The 22319-nt window shown below is 42.4% G+C and overlaps 1 protein-coding gene across 1 annotated transcript in view; it reads right to left on the bottom strand.

The window, feature by feature from the left end:
• Positions 1-11657: 11657 nt before the first annotated feature.
• Positions 11658-22319, bottom strand: part of LOC136628503 (myoneurin-like) — a 41920-nt gene continuing 31258 nt past the window's right edge. The window contains exons 4-6 of the mRNA XM_066604459.1: positions 15703-15829; positions 14307-14415; positions 11658-13242 (exon numbers count right to left, since the gene is read on the bottom strand). Of these exons, the coding sequence (XP_066460556.1) occupies positions 12892-13242; positions 14307-14415; positions 15703-15829 (587 nt within the window). The 3' untranslated portion in view covers positions 11658-12891. The remainder of the gene's footprint in view (positions 13243-14306; positions 14416-15702; positions 15830-22319) is intronic.

Raw genomic sequence — 22319 nt, 5'->3', positions numbered from 1 at the left:
TGCAGGCCCGCATCTATCGACGCGATCAGTCTGCCATGTTAGGCAGGGCCCCTTCCCTCGTTCATTACATATTTAGGGAAAGACTTCCAATTTATTATTTTTTTGTTTTGGCCGCCGCACTGTGAGCAATGATTGTGCATGTCTGCAGGTGCTGGTCCAGCATGTCCTTTGCAGACGTAACAGAATTTACAGCCGTACTTACTCGGTGGGATATAGTGTACCTTTGTGAGGATGAATCCCATTGAGGCGTTATCTAGTCAGCTAAAGGCGCTGACACTAGAGGTTGCTAAAATAAAACAGCGGCAACCCATCCTGGGGGCTTCTATTAAGGAGTCTAAGATTGATCTTCCAGATTGTTTTTCTGCAGATAGGATAAAATTTGTTTGCTTCAAAAGAGTCCTGCAAACCTTATTTCAGGTTACGCCCTCTGTCCTCAGGTGACGAGCTCCATAGGGTGAGAATCATTACTTCTAGGTTGCATGGTGCCCCCCAGGCATGGGCATTTTCCTTGCTCCCCTCCTCAGAAGCTTTGTCCTCTGTGGATCAGTTTTTTGAGGCCTTGGATTTGATTTATGATGATCCCGATAGGGTCTCACAGGCAGAGGGGAAGCTCAGAGGTTTGCATCAGGGAGATTCTCCTATTGAGGAGTCCTGCACCAAATTTTGCCGCTGGGCGACAGACTAATTGGAACGACCCGGCGTTGCAAAGTCAGTTTTATTGCGACATAGCAGATAAGATTAAGGACCTTTTGGTGGCGTATCCCATGCTTCAAAGCCTTGATGCAGCAATGTCTTTAACCATTAGGGTAGGAGGATGGATTAGGGAAAGGCATGAGGAGCTTTCCCATACCCCTGCTTCCCTGCCTACGGCTGGGGAAGAACCCATGCAACTGGGATCATCAGTTGGCAATGTCCATAAGTGGAAGAGGGGTCAAGGCAGAGGGCAGTGTTTCCACTGCAACCAGACTGGACATTTCCTGCAAAATTGTCCCATTGCCTCTCATTCCTGCTCTGTTTGCTCAGTTGAATGGTGCCAACTGGTTTTCCCATTTGGATCTACGAGGGGCATATAACTTGATTCGGATCAAGGAAGGGGGAACGAATGGAAAACGGCATTTTGACAGTTTGGTGATGGCGTTTGGGTTAACAAATGCGCCTGCAGTGGTTCAGTCTTTTAATAATGAAGTCCTGTATGAATTTATTAGCTGCTTTGTCCTTGTGTATCTTGACGATATTTTAATCTTTTCGTTGGATTTTGAGACACACATTGCCCATGTTCGTCAGGTCCTTCAGGCTTTACACGATAACAGTTTGTTTGTGAAAAAGAAAAAATGTGTTTTTTTTCCGTGCAGGAGATCACCTTTCTGGAACCCATTATTACCCTGAGAGGTTTCAGGATGAACCTGTCGGTCCGGGCACTACAAGACTGCATGTTACCCGAGAATGTGAAGGCGCTCCAGCAGTTTTTGGGGTTCGCAAATTATCGAAAGTTTATCAAAGGATTTTTGGTTTTGGTTAAACCATTGACAGATATGACTAGGAAGAGCGGTTTTCCTTCTTCAAGGACATTATAATCCTTTCAGGTGTTAAAGGGATGTTTTGCGATGGCTCTGGTTTTGGTACAGCAAGACTCGTCCAGACCATTTGTAGTGGAGGTGGATGCCTCAGACGTTGGTGTAGGTGCGGTGCTATTAAATACATTGCAAACTCTTCACCCTTGTGCTTTTTTTCCACAAGTTTTCTTCAGCTGAGCGCAATTAGGACATTGACAGAGAACTTAACCCGAGACAGGCGCGATGGTCATTGGTTTTTTTCACACTTCGACTTTGTCACTTATCGTCCGGGCAGTAAAAACCTTAAGGCTGATGCTCTTTCTAGAAGTTTTGTTCCCGTAATTTCAGATAAACCTCCGACGCCCATCCTCTCGGAGGGGGTAGTGGTAGCCACGGTTTCCCTGGAGTTGGAGGAGCAGGTCTGTAATGTGCAGGACTTGGCTCGGGCAGGATTGCCAGTGGGGAAGCTGTTTGTTGCTGTCCATTTGAGGTTGCAAGTACTGTCTGAAGTGCACAATTCCGTGTTAGCTGGGCGTTCAGGAATCAATAATAGCAGGAAGTTACTCACAGGGAGGTTTTGAGGGCCATCTGTGCAACGTGATGTGTTCAGTTTTGTCTCATCCTGTGAGGTTTGTGCCAAGACTAAGTCACCTCGCAATTCTCCTGCTGGGAGGTTGATTCCTTTGCTGATACCAATGAAACCTTGGACTCACTTATCTATGGATTTCATTACAAAAATGCCTCTTTCTGGAAGGTAATACAGTAATCGGGGTAGTGGTAGATCGGTTAAGCAAGATGTGCCATTTCGTGGCGCTTCCTGGTCTTCCCAATGCTAGAACTTTGTCCAAATTGTTCGTCACTCATATAGTGAGATTACACGGGTTACCAGCTAATATTGTCTCCGATCGGGGGTCCAGTTTGTGTCCAAATTCTGGCATTTTATTTGCTCTCATTTGGGTATTGAGCTCTCGTATTCTTCGCCTATCCTCCTCAGACTAATGGACAAACGGAAAGATGTAACCAAAGTCTGGAACAATATCTGCGGTGTTCTGTCTCAGGGAGGCAGGAGGATTAGTCTGAGTTCTTGCCCTCAGCTGAATTTGCGCTAAACAATAGATTCTACGGGGGGGCGTCGGACTTCTTTTGTAATTATGGTTTCCACCCATGCTTTGTTCCCTTTTCCAAGGAGGTATCGGAGGTGCCTGAGGAGAATGAGTTCTCCTCTACAAATCGAGAATGTGTGGGAAGATATTCAGAAGAATCTTCAGAAGACGGCTAAAAAATTTTAAGCAGGTGGCGGATAACAGACGTTCGGAGGGGACTAACTTCTTGGTGGGGGGACTTGGTTTAGTTGTCCTTTTAGAAACATAAAAATCAAACAGTCATTCAAGTTATGTCCACGATTTATCGGTCCGTTTAAAATCTTGGAAAAAATTTATCTGGTGTCTTTTCGTTTAGAGATTCCTAGTTCAATGAGAATTCATAATGCATTTCATAAATCTCTGTTGAAAAAGTTTGTGGACTCTGGCAATGGTTCATTTCTGCCGGCCCCGGTTGTGGTGGATGGAGATGTTCATTTTGAGGTTGGTTGCATAGTGGACTCTCGCCTAGTTAGGAGATCTCTTCAGTATTTAGTGCATTGGCGTGGCTATGGTCCTGAGGAGAGGATGTGGGTACCGGCAGCGGACGTCCATGTGAACTGATTAGTAAAAAATTTTCACAGGCTAAATCCTAAGCGACCTGGTCCTAAGGGTCCTGGGGCTCCTTCTGAAAGGGGAGGTACTGTTGCAACAATGCTGGGATTGCTGCCGAGTTGACGGAGTCTGGGGCGGGCTTTAGACATGGTTCTGCACCTTCTAGCTTAGTAGGTATGACGCAATGTGCTCTCATCTGTGGGTGATTATCTTGCTATTTAGCTGGGATGGATAGGAAGCTCAGGTGCTGTAAATTGTCAGTTGCTCGCTGTCTGAGCTGGCAGTTAGTCGCTCCCGTGGACAGCGTGGTGTCCACTGTTCCTTACTCCGGATGTGTGCTGCGGCTTACTCTACCAAAGCTAAGTGCTGTGTCTTACTTTATTTTGCCCTTTATCAGTTTGGCCAAGTAGGGTTATTTAGGTCCCAGGAACGAGGGCAGGCCCGCATCTATCGATGCAATCAGTCTGCAGTGTTAGGGCTCCCACACAATTGCATTTTTTTAACGCGATTGTCAACGGGACTTTCTAATGTTAAAATCGCAACGCAACCTGCATTTTTAACATTAGAAAGTCCCATTGACAATCGCGTTAAAAAAACGCAAGTGTGTGGGAGCCCCTCCCTCGTTCATTACGTATTTAGGGAAAGACTTCCCATTTATTATTTGTTTTGACGGCCGCACTGTGAGCAATTATTGTGCAGCACGTCCTTTGCAGACGAAACACATAAGCCAAGGACAGGCACTAGGGTGGCTACTTCTGTCACCCATCAGCATCCTGAAGTGCGACTGCAAGATACCAATGGATTCCCATTGGCCTCCTTGTCTGCCCTATAACTCAGCCTATTAGGTCCTGCCTCCAGCATAGTTTAATAGACTGCTGTCATAGGCTTAGAAGAATGTGCTACATAAGTAATGCAGTGTACTATCCTAGCGGTTTAACAATCACATCTTCAAGCCCCTTTCAAAAACTAAAAAGCATGAAAAAAGTTCACTAAATTTTAAAATTTAAAGAAAAAAAAATCCAGTTTTAAAAATAAGCACACATTTCCCCCACAAAATCTATTTAAATAGATAAAATGCCCCAAAAAAGCAGCACCTAATATTTTTCAATTTATCATGCACAGCGAACGCCGTTAAAATACTTCAAAAAAAGTTATGCCAGAATTCTTATTTTTTCATTTTGTTTGCATCCCCAAAAAACACAAACAAAAGCCACCCGTACGTCACAACAGTAAAAGCGGCAACTCTTCCCGCACAGAACAAGGCTTCAAAAGTAGTAAAAAAAATATCTTTATAAACTTGTTATTGCAGTAATCGCACTGATCCAGGTAAGAAAATTGTTATTTTCACCAAATGGTAGACCCGGTAATACAAAACTCAGAAACAATGGTGGAATTTCTGGGGTGTTTTTCCATCTCCCTCCCTCCCGTGCAAAAAAAATTATAATAAAAGTTCTACGACACATTATATGTACCGCAGAGTGGGGTCATTAAAATATACAACTTGTCGCAAAAAAAAACCTTCATACGGCTATGCCAAGTTGTGGCTCTTGCAATACAACTATGAAAATTGTTTGGTCCTTCAGGCAAAAAATAGACTTGTCACTAAGGGGTTAAACATGAGTTGAGATGCATAGTCGACATATTAAAAAGTAAAGGCTCACCTAAATTTACAGGGAGGGCAAAAACGACATCTCCCACAATGCCCCACTGCCAGTTACTGACGAGTGCGCACTCACAACTGTACAAACTGTGTCATTACAGAATGTGAAGCCACTGAGCGTGCCCGACCAGTAGATCAACAGAGCGTACCGGACGTAACCGCGGGATACCAATGGAGAACTAAGCAGGATGGAAGACCACAGGTAAAGCCGTATACCTGCAGCTCTGTGAAACAAGATAGAACATTATATTGCAAAGTTACAGGTTATCACCCTAAGTAGCAAATAATTCACTTCGCTGGAATACCCCTTTTACTGCACTCGGGGGGGGGGGGGGGGGGGGGTATTCTCTCTCAGACATTTTCTTCTATACATTCGCTGACTGGACCTTTCCCATAAACTCGTCAGTGTTGTTCATGGTGTTTGGCTGTTCCCCAGTGGTCACCACTTTACTAAGACCCCATCCACACCGCAGTATCTTGGTCAGTGTTTTGCATTGGTATTTGTAAGCCAAAACCAGTAGTGGCACCTATAGAGAAGAGATTTGCACCTCTTGTGTATTTCGGAGCCGCTCCTGGTTTAGGCTTGCTGTACAAGTAAAATTGCACATAAAAACTGCAGTCTGAAAACCAGTTTTTTTTTGCTGCGGGACACGGTGGTTTCACAATGCGGTTTTCAGCCGATCAGCACATGGTATTCGCGTTCTTCATCTGTAGAAACCGCAAAGCTGAAAACCACATCGTTAAATTGCTGCGTTTCACGTTAAGTTTTCAGTGCCAATTGGGGGCACAAGCTAAAACCAGTTGGTTCCACTTGACGATGGCGCCAAACTAATGGGGAAAAATAGCTCTACATCCATCCATTAAATGCTAAGTAATTGAAAGTTGTAGATACTTTTTTCAGTTTGGCATTGGAGGGTCTTATTCTGTTGATGAACATGAAAAAGCCCAATTAAATACACAGTTATACAAGGAAATACAAAATACCCTAAAGGCTCCTTCACACGGACATATAAAAATGCATACGCCCGTGTGAAGGAGCGCTACGGGGATTTTTACATGTAATGAGAAATCGTATGCCTGGGGGAACGAACAAACAATGTCACAGTTTGCTCGCTCACTTGGATAATCTAGTCACTGTAGAGAGCCTTCCCAAATAATAAATAAAATATAACTTTTAATTCAAAATTTAAAAATTGGGGGCATCCACTAATATAGATAGAGACGAACAAACATAAATTTTTTGATAGGGGTCTAGTAAGTAAGATAATCGTTGGCCGCGGTCACACCGAACAATCCAGTGATTTTGTTTGAATGATCACCGTTCCGTATAAAAACACATTAAGGGAGTGAAAAACTTTGATCAGATCAGTAAATATGATGAAACACGACTTCCTTTCTGTAGGATCATTTATTATTCACTTAGCACCAAATTCACTGCAACATCTGAAGAAAACGGATACCCATTCATAGTATACGATATTACACGACCGCGCCGGCGGCGCTCCCATGTCCAACAATATACGTTAGTCTGAATCCAATTATACCACTAATGGCAGATTAAAGATAAAAACAGAGATACAATCATCATGGTGGTTTGACCAGAAGACAAGAACGAGAAATTACTAAAATGTGTGACTAAATACTGAAAATGTGACATCACACACACAAAGGGTCAGAAAACTGCGAGAATGGATAAATGAAATTCAGATATTTGATGTAATATATGTTTTATTGCATTAAAGCATATCTGTCCTTCTGCATCAATCAGTAGTATGTGTGAAAACCCGATACGGAGATTTAGACTGTAAGCAGAAAGGGACATCTGTCCAGTCTTCCTGCAGCTTCCCTCTTCCTGCCTGCAGCATCTCTCCAGCGCGAGCGACCTGAACGCCGTCTATCGGGGGAGTATTATAAGACACCCTCCGAAAATAGGACTCTGTGCCTCTTTTGTGGCAAAAATATAATCCAGTGTCTTATTTTCGGGGAAACCCGGTACATGTGCTATTGTCATTCACAAATCTAAGAGTAGGACATGCTGTGATTTCTTTTACTCTTTGTATAGAAGAGCCCATGGGAATACAATGATTCAAATGAATGGGTTTTGTTTCTGTCTGATTTCAAGATCAATTTTTTGGTCCAAAAATTGTATTAAAAAAAGTTGTCCTTGTGCAAGAAGCCTTACAGCAGAAGAAAATCCACCGAGTCAAGATTTGGATTCTGAAAGCCGCAGCATGCTCTCTATGGTGTGGAAACTATGTGGATTTTCACAGTGGAGTTTATGCACTACAATGAGTGGATTCTGCAGTCAAAATCCACACACAGATTTTGGTACGGATTTTAGTATCTAAGGCCGAAAAAAACGACATGTCCATCCAGTTCGGTCCCCTCCCCCAATGTTGATCCAGAGAAAGGCAAAAAAAAAAACCAATGAGGTAGAAGCCAATTTTTCCCATTTAAAGGGAAGAAAATTCCTTCCAGACTCCAGTCTGGCAATGAGAACAATTCCCGATCACCGACCCTTCTGATGTAATCAGTGATATAACATATATATTGTAACGCTCAAGAAAGCCGTACCAGCTTCTTTTAAACTCCTTAATTCTCACACAGGTTTTCACAGTTCTACTTTTTGGACAGATTTGCTTTAAACTAAAACATAATTAAGTGTTTCTCAGTCCAGATCACACTACATGTTGCACCAATTCATCACATAACTTCATTACTGCCCGAACTCAGTAGCCAAATGTAAAAATACAAGAAACACCACAACATTACTGATACAGCATTGTCATTTAATGAAACATTACTCTTTGGTTCTCGTTGACATTATCATAATTACTGCCACATTTAATGCAACGGACCTTAAAGTGAATGTTCAGCCTTTACACTTTTTCCTTTCCTTAATCTACTTCTGTGCCGATTCTTTATAGATCTTCCTATCTTTTTTCCCCCTAAAATTCAGGCCACCTGCAGACTCCACAAGGGGGAGCTAGTGAGCCTACTGCAGACTATTATTGAGTTATTAACATCTTAGCGACCGCTGTTACACCTTTCGAGGGGGCGACCTCTGTTCATACATCCTGGGTGTTGGCTGTTTCTTAAAGCCAACACCTGGCGGCAAGATCGCAGGAAGCCGTGCAAATGTCATGGTAGCCGGAGGCCTTCTGAAAGTTGTACTAAAGAAAAAAAAGGAATAAAAGTTCCAAAAACCCCCCTTTGGCCATATTTGTAATAACAGAATCTCAATCTTAAAACAAAAATACATATTTGGTATCGCTGTGTCCGTAAAAGTTCGATCTATCAAAGTAATGCATTATTTACCGCGCGCAATGAACATTGGTCAGAAAAAAAAATAAAGAACGCCAGAAGTGCGGGTTTTTTTGGTCACCCTGTCTCCAAGAAAAAAATGCAATAAAAAGCGATCAAAAATGCGTATGTATTTCAAATAGTACCAACGGAAACTACAGGACGTCCCGCAAAAAATGAGCCCTCGCACAACTATGTCGACAGGGAAAAAAAAAAAAAGCTATTGCGCACAGATTGATAGCGGCAGAAAATAATTTTAAAAATTTAAATATATCTTTGGAAAGAAAATACGAATAGTACAGCAAAAAAAACAACAAAAAAACCCCTATGCATTTCGGGTGTTCTCTCTGTTTTGGTATCATAGTTATCGTACTGGCCCAAAGAATAAAGGTATCAGGTCATTTTTGTTGCAGTTTGTACGCCGTAGAAACAAGACGCACCGAAAGACGGCGGAATTTCATTTTTTTTTTCACTTCTCCCATTAGAATTTTTTGTACGTTTTTCAGTGTATTATATGGCACAATGGCACATTAAATAGCACCATTAAAAAATACAACTCGTTCCGCAAAAAACAACAAGCCCTCATACAGCGACGTTGATAGATAAGTAAAGGAGTTATAGTTTTTTAAAGGGGGGGGGGACAAAAATTGAAAAACTCAAAGGCTTGGTCACTAAGGGGTTAATGTGTGAAGCGTATGTATTTAGCTCCTGAGATCTCCCTCTGCTTTAGCTTCATGGCTGCGCAGGGAAATTCTGCATCAGAAAAAAACTAAAGCTCAGGTTGTAGCGCGGATATATTTACCAATCCGTCAGTGCCGAACGTTTGTTTCAAACAACATGGTACTACTACGTGAACGGTCACTTCAATATCTGTTGCATTAAAGACGGCACAACTAAAAGAATACTCAATGGAGAAAATATGCCATACAACACACGAGCACGTATATTCACAAAAAATAAACCGCTTCCCCTTCTAAATGTTGAGTTACTTGGAGTACATTTACCACATTTTGCTTTACAGCATGGCAATCTTTGGTAGACCTACTGAGTCCTAATTCGAAACATGTTTAGTACCGATTATCAAGATTTCCTAAAATTGGGACGCCTTAAAAAAAGTCTACATCATCATAGACTTTGTGGCCAGGTGAAAAAGCATATACCAGAATGTGAAAACAGAGTCCTAGAGGGATTAGTGGTCATTTTTGGATAGTCCTATGGCAGCACATGAACGGTTGATAGTGCCTCCACAACTCTATAGACGACTTAAACCAACAGCATGAACTATAAATGATCAATTTACTAATTAGTAGCCCAGCACCCTAAACAACAGAGTGTAATCCTAAATTTGCATCATTTAGCCCTCTATACAGGGCGTTCTCCCAGTCCCCAAGGCGGTCCCTCAGCTCAGCGGGTCTCTTGGTTTGACATCTACCAATCCTGGTGCTGGGATTTCTTGGTAGTCCTCCCCCTGCATAGGTTGCTGAATCACTTTTTTTCAACCTGGTGATCGGCAGATTCTGCTTCCTTTTAGTAGTTTCTTACTGTGGCTACAAAGAGGGATATTATGTCTACTGATTAGTATATTAACCTCCTTCCTACTCGCTGCTAGCTAATCACTGGGATGTGTAAGCAGTCTTAGGGTGAATTCACACGAACGTATATCGGCTCGGTTTTCACGCCGAGCCGATATACGTTGTCCTCGTGTGCAGGGGGGAGGCTGGAAGAGCCTAGGAGCAGGAACTGAGCTCCTTCCCCCTCTCTGCCTCCTCCCCACCCCCTTGCACTATTTGCAATGAGGAGGTGGGACGGGGGCGGGGCTAAGTGCTGTGAATTAGCCCCGCCCCCGTCCCGCCTCTTCCCATTGCAAATAGTGCAGAGGGGTAGAGAGGGGGCGGGAGCTCAGTTCCTGCTTCTGGGCTCTTTCAGCCTCCCCCCCCTGCACACGAGGACAACGTGTATCGGCTCGGCGTGAAAACCGAGCCGATATACATTCGTGTGAATGCACCCTTAGGTGTACCAATATGGCTGCTGCTAAATGAGTGATTAATGTACATGCATGGTAGGTCTTCACGCATGCACAGTAGATCTTGAGTTTCTTACCATTCCATCTACTGAGCATGTGCAAGATGCTGATATTGTGGGATCTTGGCATGTAAATCTCTCATTGCTTTGAGGAGCAGCAGAATCTTCTCTGCTGGTATTGCTTGTCCCCCCTCAGCTAATTATTATGCTTCCCTAGTCTAACTGACTTTTTCTTTCAGATGCCAAGATCCGTATCCCATGGGAAAAGGATAATGGTAGTGCCAGTTGTGAACAGCTTCTTCCTGGTGCGTAGCAGCATTTCGGGTGCTCTCTCTGTCAATCATCTGATGAGTCTTCTCTATATTCTGAACCTTAGGGATTTCTTTCTTAGTTCAAGGAACAACTAACTGATACCTTTCAAGAAGTTAGATCAGTGCAGGTTCAAGAAAGCTAAAATTCAGAGTGCCCTCTTCTGGCACTGATCAGAAGTTATAAAAAATTAGGTTAAAAAAATCCAGAGAGTCTGGCAAAAGTGTTAGGCCCCATTTACATGCAAAGATGATCGATCAAAATTTGTTCAAAAGCTAGGGAGAATGACAGTTTGAGCGTTCATTTTACATAAGATGCTAATGGGCACTAATGCCCATTAGCAGCTTATTAGCTTCATTTGCATGTAAATGAGGCTCGCTTCGCTGCATGCAGATAACAGCGAGTGGTCTCTTGTCTGCATGCAGCTCCACTGTTCTCCTGCAGGACTGCAGCTGAAAACAATGTTATCAGTGCTCCTGTGGAGAACTCAGCATGCAGTCCCTGCTATCAGCTCTCCGGCAGAGCGATGGATTTTAAACTCAACATAAAATCATTGTCGGCTGAAAAGCAAACAATGATACCATTTACACGCATTTTAGGCCCTCGTCCTGTGGTTCAAGAATGACTACAAAAAGATTGGAAGATATCTGGAAAGAAGTTAATCTTGACGCCAGGTCAAAATAACCTGTAAGCTTGACGCCCTGAGCTGGGTGGATTCAGATTCACCGCCTCAAGTAGACCTTGCTCTAGTAAAGCCGTAAATGAAAAACTAACTTTTCCTTCAGCTTTGTGGCCAGAATAAATCCGAAAAAGCCAGCAATCCCTCATTTATTAGCACATCAAATTAAAGCCCTCATCAAAAATGTTCTCTTATGAGTGGTAACAGTTTCCATTCTCTCTACGGGCACATGCCACACGTTCCACTGCAGCTTTGTGGGCAGAGAAAGGTAATGCGGAATCAAATCTGCAGAGCGGCTCAACTTTTATCAAACATAACAAGCTTAATTTATCATCCTTGGAGGGTACAGCCTCTGGCAAACAAATACCAGAAGGCACATCTAATTCCTAATCCCTCTCATGGTATCACTTTCTACTGTAAATACCCCTGCCCACCCCTCCCACTTAACAGCCATTCCATCAATTACCCCTCCAGAGAATGGAGGCAGAGTGTGCAGGAAGTTACTTCGGGCCACCCGGCTCTCTTCACCGCAAGAGGAATGACCCTGTCGGGACGACTATTTCCCAAATTCACTAATTTCAGTGATTATGCAGCCTATAGTCACCCTATCTAAAAGGTACTTTTATCTATGGTGTTGGGCTACGAATTAGTTAATTGCTGATTTATGGTTTACTGCTGTTGATTTGTCTCTTCCATTCAAGCAGTGGAAGTACTACTAAGCACTCGTGTTCTTCCTACGGATACCAGTAAACGACAATTTCAAGTACATTTTTCTCACATTTCTGTATGTAATTATCTACAGTAATTAAAGCGTAAAATGGTAACTTCTCTAGTGGTCTAGGGCAGTAAATTGGTTACTGGTTCAATCTCGGAGGGGGTGGTCTAGGTCAGTGAAGAGGTTGAGGATCAAATCTTTAAAGACCTTGATGGGGTAAATTGTAAAATGCCTGATGGTGTAGGAGTTGAAGTACCAATGTCCAGCAGCGACTCACCATTGGAGGCTCCCACTCGCCCCAGGCTATTCTTGTTCTGCCCTGGACTGACTGTACAGGTATATGTCTCTCTATTTTGGAAAACTCTGTAATAAATTTCCCTGCTGGACTCCTGGAACTAAAAGTGGAGCAGAATATTTTCCCTATGCACTGTCAGGTAAGTTACAGCTGGTTTTCTTACCACTCAGGAAAAAATGGAGACCATGGGAAATTGCCCTAATTGCCACCTCCAATGGCAGCACTGCTAGTGGGTTATAACTGAGCATCTAAGTTACAAAACCTGTGCTAGGCATCAGTCCGATACCACATACCACCAAAAAGTATAGCATCCACACCTTGAAGCATGGTAGTGGCAGCATTATACTGTGGGAATGCTGCTCTGCAGCAAGTACTGAAGGTTCCTGAATGCACAGCCCTGTGCCAATTTTCCTTGTGGAGATCCAGATGGTGTAGGGAATCTTAGGGCAATTCTTCTTAGGAAAGTGATGCAAAATAGCTCTCCTCCAGCAGGAAGAAAAGTTGTGTCCAGTGCTGGCTATAGGTAGCTATCCTGTAAGCCAATCTCCAACACCTTATGGAGCCCTGAGACATGACTAGGGGTATCAGCCAAACCAGAGGCAGCCATCTGTAGACCACACTGTTGCAGAGACATAAAACCCAAAGAGTAATGAGGTCTCTGCTACTGAGTTCTAGGAGTATGAGCGGATGTGTTCTGAGAGTCGCGCAGAGCAAAATCACTGGTTCCAGTTTCATCACCCGTAAACATGGAGATGTAGGAAAGCGATACCGGAGATACTGAGGAGTCTGTCTGGATGCTGTGATCTCCGGCAGGTGCAGGAATTGGTAAGGAGTCATTAGAAGGCAGACCCTGCGGTAGAGCGTGGCCAGAAAACTTAGCGGATGGCCTTCTGTTCTTGAAGAATCGTGGAGATGCGTGCTCTCGGTTGATCTGCACCCGCATGTCCGCTTTGTGCACAGTACGAATATGCTTCTTCATGTTACTTGGATGTCTGCACCCCTTCCCACAGATCTGCAATGAAAAAGGCGCTAGTGTGATAGCTGTAGGGATATACTGCAAGACGGTCTGCAGAACTGGATCTAGGTTATGCATGCCCCGAGTTTACTGCCATAGGCCATTAATTACATAAAACCTACCTTGTTGGCACCCCATCTAGCGCCTACCTTGTTGGCACCCCATATACCAATCGTTTCAGCTGTGGAGCTCCCCATAGAAAATATTTTAACCCCTTCCAAAAATGTGGGTGTGGTCATGGGGCGTGGCTAGGGACATGGCTTATCATAATGTATGATTTTACCTCTGACATGCCAGACCCCAGGTGACCTCTAGTGAGTGCAGCGCCGCTGGCCACTTCTGCATCACCTAACCAGCAGCACTGCGCTCACTAGAGGCTACTAGGTGCCAAGTGAAGGAGGCGCCAACAGCGTAAAGACTTTGCAAATTAGAGGGACCACTCTGATCGGGCTGATTTGCTGTGGAATGTCTGCAGCAGAAAGTCTACCTCAAAATTTGTGCGCATTTGGTGCGGGTTTTATAGCTTTGTGTGGAATTTACCTCCTTATTGAGACTTTTTTCTACAGTCTGGACTAGATTTTCAAAAACTCATGCACTTTGCTGCTACTGTAAATTCCAAGCCTAAAGTGGTTTTCCAAGCAGAGCCCACTGGGATACACCGGGACGAAGTGGAAGCACTGCTCCGACCCTGTTTAAGTTATTAAATTCTTAATATGTCTTTCCAGCTGTTGGAGCTCTGAATTGAAATACCGCTCACTGATAAAATTGTGGTCACCTGCAGCCGCCAGTAGGGGGCGCCGGAGTTTGCTGGTTACCTGCAGCCACCAGTAGGGAGCGCTGGAGCGTGCTGCATAATGTTCACACACTCAACTCAATAAGACGATATGCAGGAAACCCGTGATCGCCTACATTGGTAGCTGAAGGCAGCCAGAATGTAAACACTTCAGATCAGGTGTGAAAGATGCAATTAGAGCTCCATATCAGACAGAGCGCTGAGCACTATAAAGATATATTAAGAGTAATCGGCAGAGAATGTAATCAACGCGCACTACTTAGCTTACTTTACAGCGATATGGAAGTTCTCCCGTATGTGTCCAAGTGTGCCGCTTTAATTCGGAGATCCGATGGAAGGACTGTACACAGAAGTCACACTTAAATTTCTTCACTCCACTTTATGGCATAAAAAGAAAAATAAGTTTACTGTAAGCAATGGCAATCAACAAACTACAAAAGTAACAAAAACTACAAACTTTACATTTGAGGCCCATTTAGACAAAACGAGAATCACTCAAAAATCACTCAAAGGAGTCTTTTGAGCGATTCTCGTTCTGTCTAATGCAGGGACGTTGTGCAGTTTTCATGCTCGAGTCGCTGATCACTGAATTCTAGCTTGCTAGAATTGAGCGATCAGCTGTTATCAGTGGAGCAGGCTGTTATCAGATTAACATTTTTCAGGTATGTACAACTTTTTATTCAATTTGGAATACAGGGTGACCAAAAAAATAAATAAACACGCAAGTTTGGGATTATGTTTTTCTTTTTTTCCACTCACTGTGCGGCATAAATAGTACGTTAATTAGTATCGCCGTAGCCAAAAAAAAAAAACAAGCAAATATTTAAATTATATTATTTCCTTTTATTTTTTATGGGAAAATGGGAAAAGTTTTTTGAATAATTTTTTAGTAAATAAAGAATTGTTTGACCTAATCTTTCAATCTTTCTCCCATCCCCTTAGGGTGCTTTCACACGAGTGGAATATTTCCACAATACACACAAAATGCTGCTTAATCTGCCGTAGCAAACCCACCACGCTACATGTGGATTGTGATGCAGAATAGCAGCAGAGTCCATCCATTTTCTTGCGGTATTTTCGGCAGGCAGCCTGACTTATATAGCGAATAGCTGTTTTTTTTATTAGGGCACCTTATGGAATGTAAATAAGTATATACAAAACTATATAAAGTGAAGGCTCTTAGAGAACAACCATCAGTTTACAGACTGAAGTATTTGCAACTTGAGTTACACCATCATTAACCCTTTCCAATCCAATTTTAGATTCAGGGTTTCCTAGGGGACTTTCTCTTTCTGCCATTATACAATGGCGCCATCTGCTGGCTAGAACTAGTACTGTGATACGTGATATGCTGGAGAGGCCCCCGACAACAGAGCGGCCAGTAATCTGCAGTAAGAATACCCTGCCAGACGTCTTCCGACATCGGAACTGTACAGCCTTTAATCAGAATGTCTTTAGACGTCAGACAGTGGATTGGAAAGTGTTAATAACAAATGTTTCCAGATGCTTCCGATACGACATACTTTGCCTATTTAGCCATCACACTTTTCCTTCATCAAGGTTCATAAAGATTGTGTGGACAGCGAATACTAAATAACCGGTTTCCCATTTCCAGACCCCTAAATATGGGTCATTTTCCTTTTTTTCACCTATTGAATCAGTACCTGCAAAAGATTTTGTGGCTTTTGTAATGCTTCACAGCTTGCCCACAGAATTCGCAAAGTTGAAGCAGAGGTGGTTTTCCTGTTGAGGCCTCTATGTGCTTTACTCGAACATGCTGTGTGAGATCATCTGGAAACGAAAAAAATATAAAAGATAATTTTACCCCAATTACAACTAACTTCTATACAAAAATATAGTTTTTAAAGGGATTATGCCACAACCATCTCTCCTATAATACTAACTTCACTGGCCAGCAGTGGATGAAAAAAAAAAAAATCACTTGAAATGCCCTCTCCTATTCTAATTTCACTCCTTTCTGGAGGTCACGAGATCACAGTCTCCAGATATATGAAGGACAGAGAAAGAATGGAATTGCAGGTCGCAAGTGGCACCCAGGCTGCAAGTTGTGCACTTTGAACCATCATAGCAACAGGAGTAATTTAATGTGGCCAACGCTGGAAGAGGGCATTGACCAATGGTGAATCCCAAGGGCACGATCAGTAGAGCAGTGTGCATTAGCAATGGTTGGCGCATAGACAATGTAGGCTGAAGTCACCAAGTTGTGGTACCAAGGTAGCAAGCAGGAATTGTGTTAACATGATGCACAGGCTTGCAGAGGTTGATCATGGGCAGTATACAGGCAGAGGTCAAAACAGGAATCAAACAGGAAGAATATCAAAAACACAAGCCAGGTCACTACCAAAAACAACAGGAACGAACACACCTTTACAGACGCAGAAACCAAAGAGACTGTATAGCTCAGACACAAAGCAATGGTGGGAGGGTTCTTAAGAAGTCATGGGGCACTTGGGCATTGGCTCAAGTCAAGAGCAAGTAGTATGCATTGGGGCTTTAACTTCTTGCCAACCTATGACATAATCAGATCCATGGGGGGATTTAAATCTAGTTCCCCCTCATTGATATGTAGGACACAGTTGTTGCATTGTCTGATTATAGTGAGGTCTGATATCTGGTAGAATGAGTGAAGGAGGGCCTGATAGACTGCTAGCAACATCTTGTCTATGGCTGATGAATTTAGTAGAATCCCCAGAAAAGGGTTTCTTTTTGAAAGGTTTAAGTTGGATTCCTTGTAATTTATGTTTCAGCCTGGGGAGGACAATGTGGAGCAGACCCTCTGTAAATGCCATGTTAATAGGCAGGGGCAAACTTTAAATGCTCAGAAAGTCATCTAGATAAGATATTGTTAAAACATCCTTCATCCTGATAAATGAAGGATGAAACCCCAAATGGGATGACTTTATTGAAGGTGGATTAGGTGGCCTTGCAGAGTTACCACCGCTGGTTGGGATGGATGAATTGGGATATGGTAAGGCTGGCCGCACAGGGCCGGATTTACATTGAGGAGTCCAAAGCAGGGTTTAGATTCTGCTGCGGGCTCCCGCATGCGGAATCCAACCCGGTCATGTGCAGTCAGCCTTATACACATCTTTTAGATCTATGAATGCCATGTAACAATTTCCAAATCATAAATTTATTGGGAAGGTTAAAAGTATCCATGCAAATTTTTTGTAAAGCAAGAAGCAATTTAGTTTGTTTAAAGTCATGATTGTTCTGAAAGTGCTGTTTGGCTTCCCCACCAGAAAGAGGGCAGTAAAAGCTCCTTTCCTCATCCAGAGACATGTGCACTAATACCCCTTTTGAATGAGTAATTTTTATTTCTGACTTAATTCCTTCCTAAAAGGTCCATTATAGATTTTGTGGGGGAAAATGGGTCTCTTGGTAGAGATATAAATTCCAGGAGGAGGCCCTCCCTTATAGTATTCAAGTTCCAGGGATTTACCGAGATTCTGCTCCAAGCTTGGAAGAATGCGGACAGTCAGTCTTCTACCCTTCCCCTTGCATCATTGCTGAGATTCTGTTTTTGGCTTATTTTGCGGATTGAAAATTAAGCCTTTTGATTTCCTAAGAAATTTGAATTTCTTAGTATCTTGGCCTACTATCTTGGTTCTTGAGTCATTTAGTAAGAAAATCTTTTTTTTTTTACTGTCTGATGGCTTTTCCAGAAGGTCATCTCTTGACCTGAACAAGAGTTCACCTGAACAGGGGTTGGCACACAGTCTACTTTTTGAAAACACATCTCCCTTCCAGGGTTCTAGCCATAAGACTTTCCTCGTGAATTTGAGACAGTGGCCACTCTTGTGGGTAGTCTAATGGAATCTACAGAGGCATCCGCTGGAAAAGAAGTCATTTCAAAGAGGGCTCACAGGAAGGTTAGAATTTGATCCCTACAGGTTTTATCATTTAAATGGACTTCCAGTTGGGATATCACAGAGAGAGAATGTGCAGCACAGGCAGCAGAGATAGTAGTTCTAAAGAATAAAGTTACTGCATCCCAAGCTTTTTTGGGGGAGGTAAAAGTCTGCTTTCCAGTCCATATGGTCAGGAAGGAAATGCAGGTCTTTAAAAACTAAGGTGTTCTTCCCCAACATTTTGGCTACACATGAATCTACTTTTGATGCTTAATTCCAATCTTTAGTACAGTCTTCTGTTAAAGGGTATTTTCTTTTAAACTATTCTAAGAATAAATATAAATTTATCGAGATCTTGCCATTTCCTTTTCAACATGCCTTTCATATTATGAATTGGAAAAGTTCTTTAGTGTCTAGGAGCTAGGTCTTTAAAAACAGTCATAAACAGACTTGGCTCCCGCACCTGTTCTACAGATGGGTCAAATTTTACCCTTATTGTGATAGCAAGGTGCAGAAAGTCATCTTAAAACACATTAAAAACTATAGTTCTCTTAATACAATAATATATATTGTCAACTAATACTAGAAGTGTAAATAAACCACCCTGATAGCACAGTAGACCGTGATATTACATAAAGCCAAAGAGTAAGGCCCGTTTTACACAGGCAGAGAATCTCGCGATTCTCATTTGCTCGATCGAACGAGCTGGTGACATCACAAACTCATCCGCTCTCGGGAAGCTTGTTTAGACTGTACGACTCTCATTAAGATTTGAGCTGTTCTTGTTCAGTGTTTAAGCTGCCCGACAAGTGCATGAGCTGGTGTGATCTTGGCTGAAACTGGACGAACGAGAAACATGCGATTCGCCGGCTAGTGAAGGAAGTTCGTGCCACCATAAATATACAGATGGGTTATGTTGCGTTAACATGGAATGATTATTGTTCAAAGCATTGAAACAGAACAATCCTTTAGTTTAAACCGCGAGCCAACGATGGGACGTTTACCGTTAAAACATTTAATAGCTAGGGATGTCATCTCATACTATACTTATTGAAAAAAATGACCAAATATGGGATTGACAAGGCAACTGTTAGGTGGATTCACAACTGTCTGAGTGATCGTACTCAAAGAGGGGTCATAAATGGCTGCACATCCAAGTAGAAGAATGTATCAAGTGGGGTACCACAAGGCTCTGTCCTAGGCCCAGTGTTGTTCAACATTTTTATCAATGATCTGGAGAAGGGAATTGATGGGAAACTGATCAAATTTGCTGATGACACAAAGCTAGGAGGATTAGCTAACACTAGGGAAGAGAGAGTGAGTATTCAAAAAGATCTAGAAAAGCTTGAACAGTGGGCGGCGACTAACAGAATGATATTTAACCAGGAGAAATGCAAAGTCTCACATCTGGGCAAGAAAAATGAAAAAAGCACATACAAAATGGGAGGAATTGGACTGAACATGAGTCAGCAATGTGATGCAGCAGCCAAAAAGGCAAACACAATTCTGGGATGTATTAAGAGAAGCATAGAGTCTAGATCATGTGAGGTAATTATCCCCCTCTACTCTTCCTTAGTCAAACCTCATCTGGAATACTGTGTCCAGTTCTGGGACCCCACTTTAAAAAAGACAGACAAACTGAGCAAGTTCAGAGAAGAGTTACCATGATAGTGAGCGGTCTGCAAATCATGTCCTATGAGGAACAGTTACAGGATCTAGGAATGTTTAGCTTGCACAAAAGAAGGCTGAGAGGAGACTTAATAGCTGTCTACAAATATCTGAAGGGCTGTCACAGTGCAGAGGGATCAGCCCTATTCTCATCTACAAAAGGAAAGACAAGAAGCAATGGGATGAAACTGAAAGGGAGGAGACACAGATTACATATTAGAAAGAACTTTCTGACAGTGAAAGTGATCAATGAGTGGAACAGGTTACCACTGGAGGTTGAGAGTTCTCCTCCAATGGAAGTGTTCAAAGGCTGGACAAATATCTGTCTGGGATGATTTAGTGATCCTGCACTGAGCAGGGGGTTGTACCCGATGACCCTGGAGGTCCCTTCCAACTCTATGATTCCATGATCACCAGCTAGCTCATGAAGCAGGTTTAGACAGGCAGATTCATAGTTGACTTGTTCAACGAGAATCATTTACTTCCTGTTCAGAGTTTCACATTCCTATGTGAGCTACTGAACGAGAAGGGTTTAACTGAACGATAGGTGCAGGAGCCAATGAGGAGTTCTAGTCTTGCAGAAACTGGCCAACGATTCTCGTTCAGTCATTGGCTTGCGTTTAGACGGAACGATTATCGTTTGTTTGAATGATTATCTGATTGATAATCGTTCCGTCTAAACGGACCTTAAAAGACTCGGATCTTGGTGTTAAATCAAGTGTTAATGGTTCAAAAAGCTGCCATTCTTCCCAGTCTTCTAGTGGTTTTTCAGTAGCGTACCTGGGAAATGCTAAACGAACCCTTTCCACCATTTCATTTGGTTGTAGGTTGGGATGTTCTATCTTCAGCTCCCATTTGTAGTACAGGAAGGGGCTGACACAAAGTGCCATGAGGCGCACATATAAAAGAAAATAGAGGGGGGAATTCATGAGGATTTTACCTCCTTTTACAACTTACACTGAATTTCAGAGGGAACGGATTCTTTCCTATTCCAAAAGTGCAGGTTTAAAAAAAACTGCATTCATGACCAGTGAATATAGCATGCAACTGACAAATGGACTGGGGAGGGGTAGGTGCTTTCTTTGTCTTCGTGACTCTATAATGTCTGTAGCAAAACTCTTTTTTTTTATTTCTAATTAGAATTCACCCTTTCACCTACCAAATGTTCTTCTAAGACATCTGCAGTACTCAGATGAACTCCGACACTAAACATCTTGACAGCCTGTAATTGCCTTTTTTTGCAATGCAAAATGATTATTAACTTCTCAGTTCATTACCAAAGCAAATTTAATTCTTAAATATCAAAAAGCAGTCGGAGTATAACAATGAATTATTGTTTAAATAGGCAAGGAAAAAATAGATTACACTGTGACAGATGTGGGAAAATAAATAGTCTTTAACCTGGACAATATTTGACTGTGTCTAATTGCCCTTTGCCATGTAAAGCTGGACTGCTTTTCCGAAGCAATGTCTAAGAGTTTTTTTGTGTGTGTGTCTCTGCGAATCTATTACAATTCTGCATCCTGGGAATCCTTGAACAGAGAACAAGTACGGAGACATTAAATCAAAAATCACTGTGAGTTTTAGAGGAAGTCTTAACACATTATCACAAATGTTTATTCATTTTCTGTCAAGTCATACATAAGGAAAAAGGGGAACTGAAAAGCTTGGCTGACATATTAGAGATATAGAATTGTATCAGGACAGATACATTTAGATATATATATATATATCATTGTAAAAAATAGCAACTGTAAAAAGAGCCAAGACGACTTTCTCCTGCAGAGATTTCTTGGTGATTGGCATCCGAAGAAGACATCAAAGTTCCTTGTGTTGTTTTTAAAATCTGCCAATAAATAATCGTCGGCGGGGCCAAGGGGCGCACTGTCAGCTAGGAGAAATAACCATCATCTAATAGGGAATTATGTTTTCTAGCCATCTACCCCTCCTAACTACTCTACCTCTAGGCCGCTCCCTAATGGTGCTTTTACACAGGATGATCTATTGGGCACCGGTGCCCGACAGGTTGATTCAGCAATAATCGTTCTTGTGCTCATTACACAGGTACGGGCATAGATAGTGAATGGAGGCGGAGCTGGCCAGGGGATCATTCCGGCCCACCCACCTCCACTCACAGTAAACAGGCAGTCATTTATAAGTGATCAACTGCCTGTTTACACGGAAGAATACACTGTTCAGTTTTTTGCATGCAGAATGATGAATGAGAAGTGAATAAGTTCTCGTTCATTGTTCAGTTGCTTCATGCATCTACACTGAACGCTAGTCATTCAGATTCTGGCTGAAACGCGGTAATCCGAACAATAACTGTTCCGTGTAAAAAGCACCTTAGTAACCCTTATAAAATCTTCAGCAACATTGGGATAGAACAGCCAACAACTGAACACATATTTAGTCAACTGTTTGAAGTTTCAAGATGTTGGGATCTGTAGTGTGAATACAGCTCTGTCAACTGCACCACCTAATACTGGCATAAAAATGGAGTAAATTAACTAATCTTCAGCCAATGAGTATGTCAGTCTACAGGTCTTCTACTGCTACAAGAAGTATTGCAGTGTTCCCTTTTTTGATCAGCTCCTGGATTGATTAAGAAATAGAGATATCTATCTATATGCATACACATACAGGGCAAAGTCAAAAAGACCGATCTAGAGCTATATCTCAGTACTGGTGTCCTATATTGAAATAACCGCCTACTTGAATAGGAAGGCCTGGATGCGCTA

This window comes from Eleutherodactylus coqui, chromosome 5, assembly GCF_035609145.1.
Source record: "Eleutherodactylus coqui strain aEleCoq1 chromosome 5, aEleCoq1.hap1, whole genome shotgun sequence".
NCBI classification, from domain to species: Eukaryota; Metazoa; Chordata; class Amphibia; order Anura; family Eleutherodactylidae; genus Eleutherodactylus; species Eleutherodactylus coqui.
The sequence above is the reverse complement of the archived record's forward strand: the minus strand, read 5'-3'. Positions and strand labels throughout refer to the sequence as shown.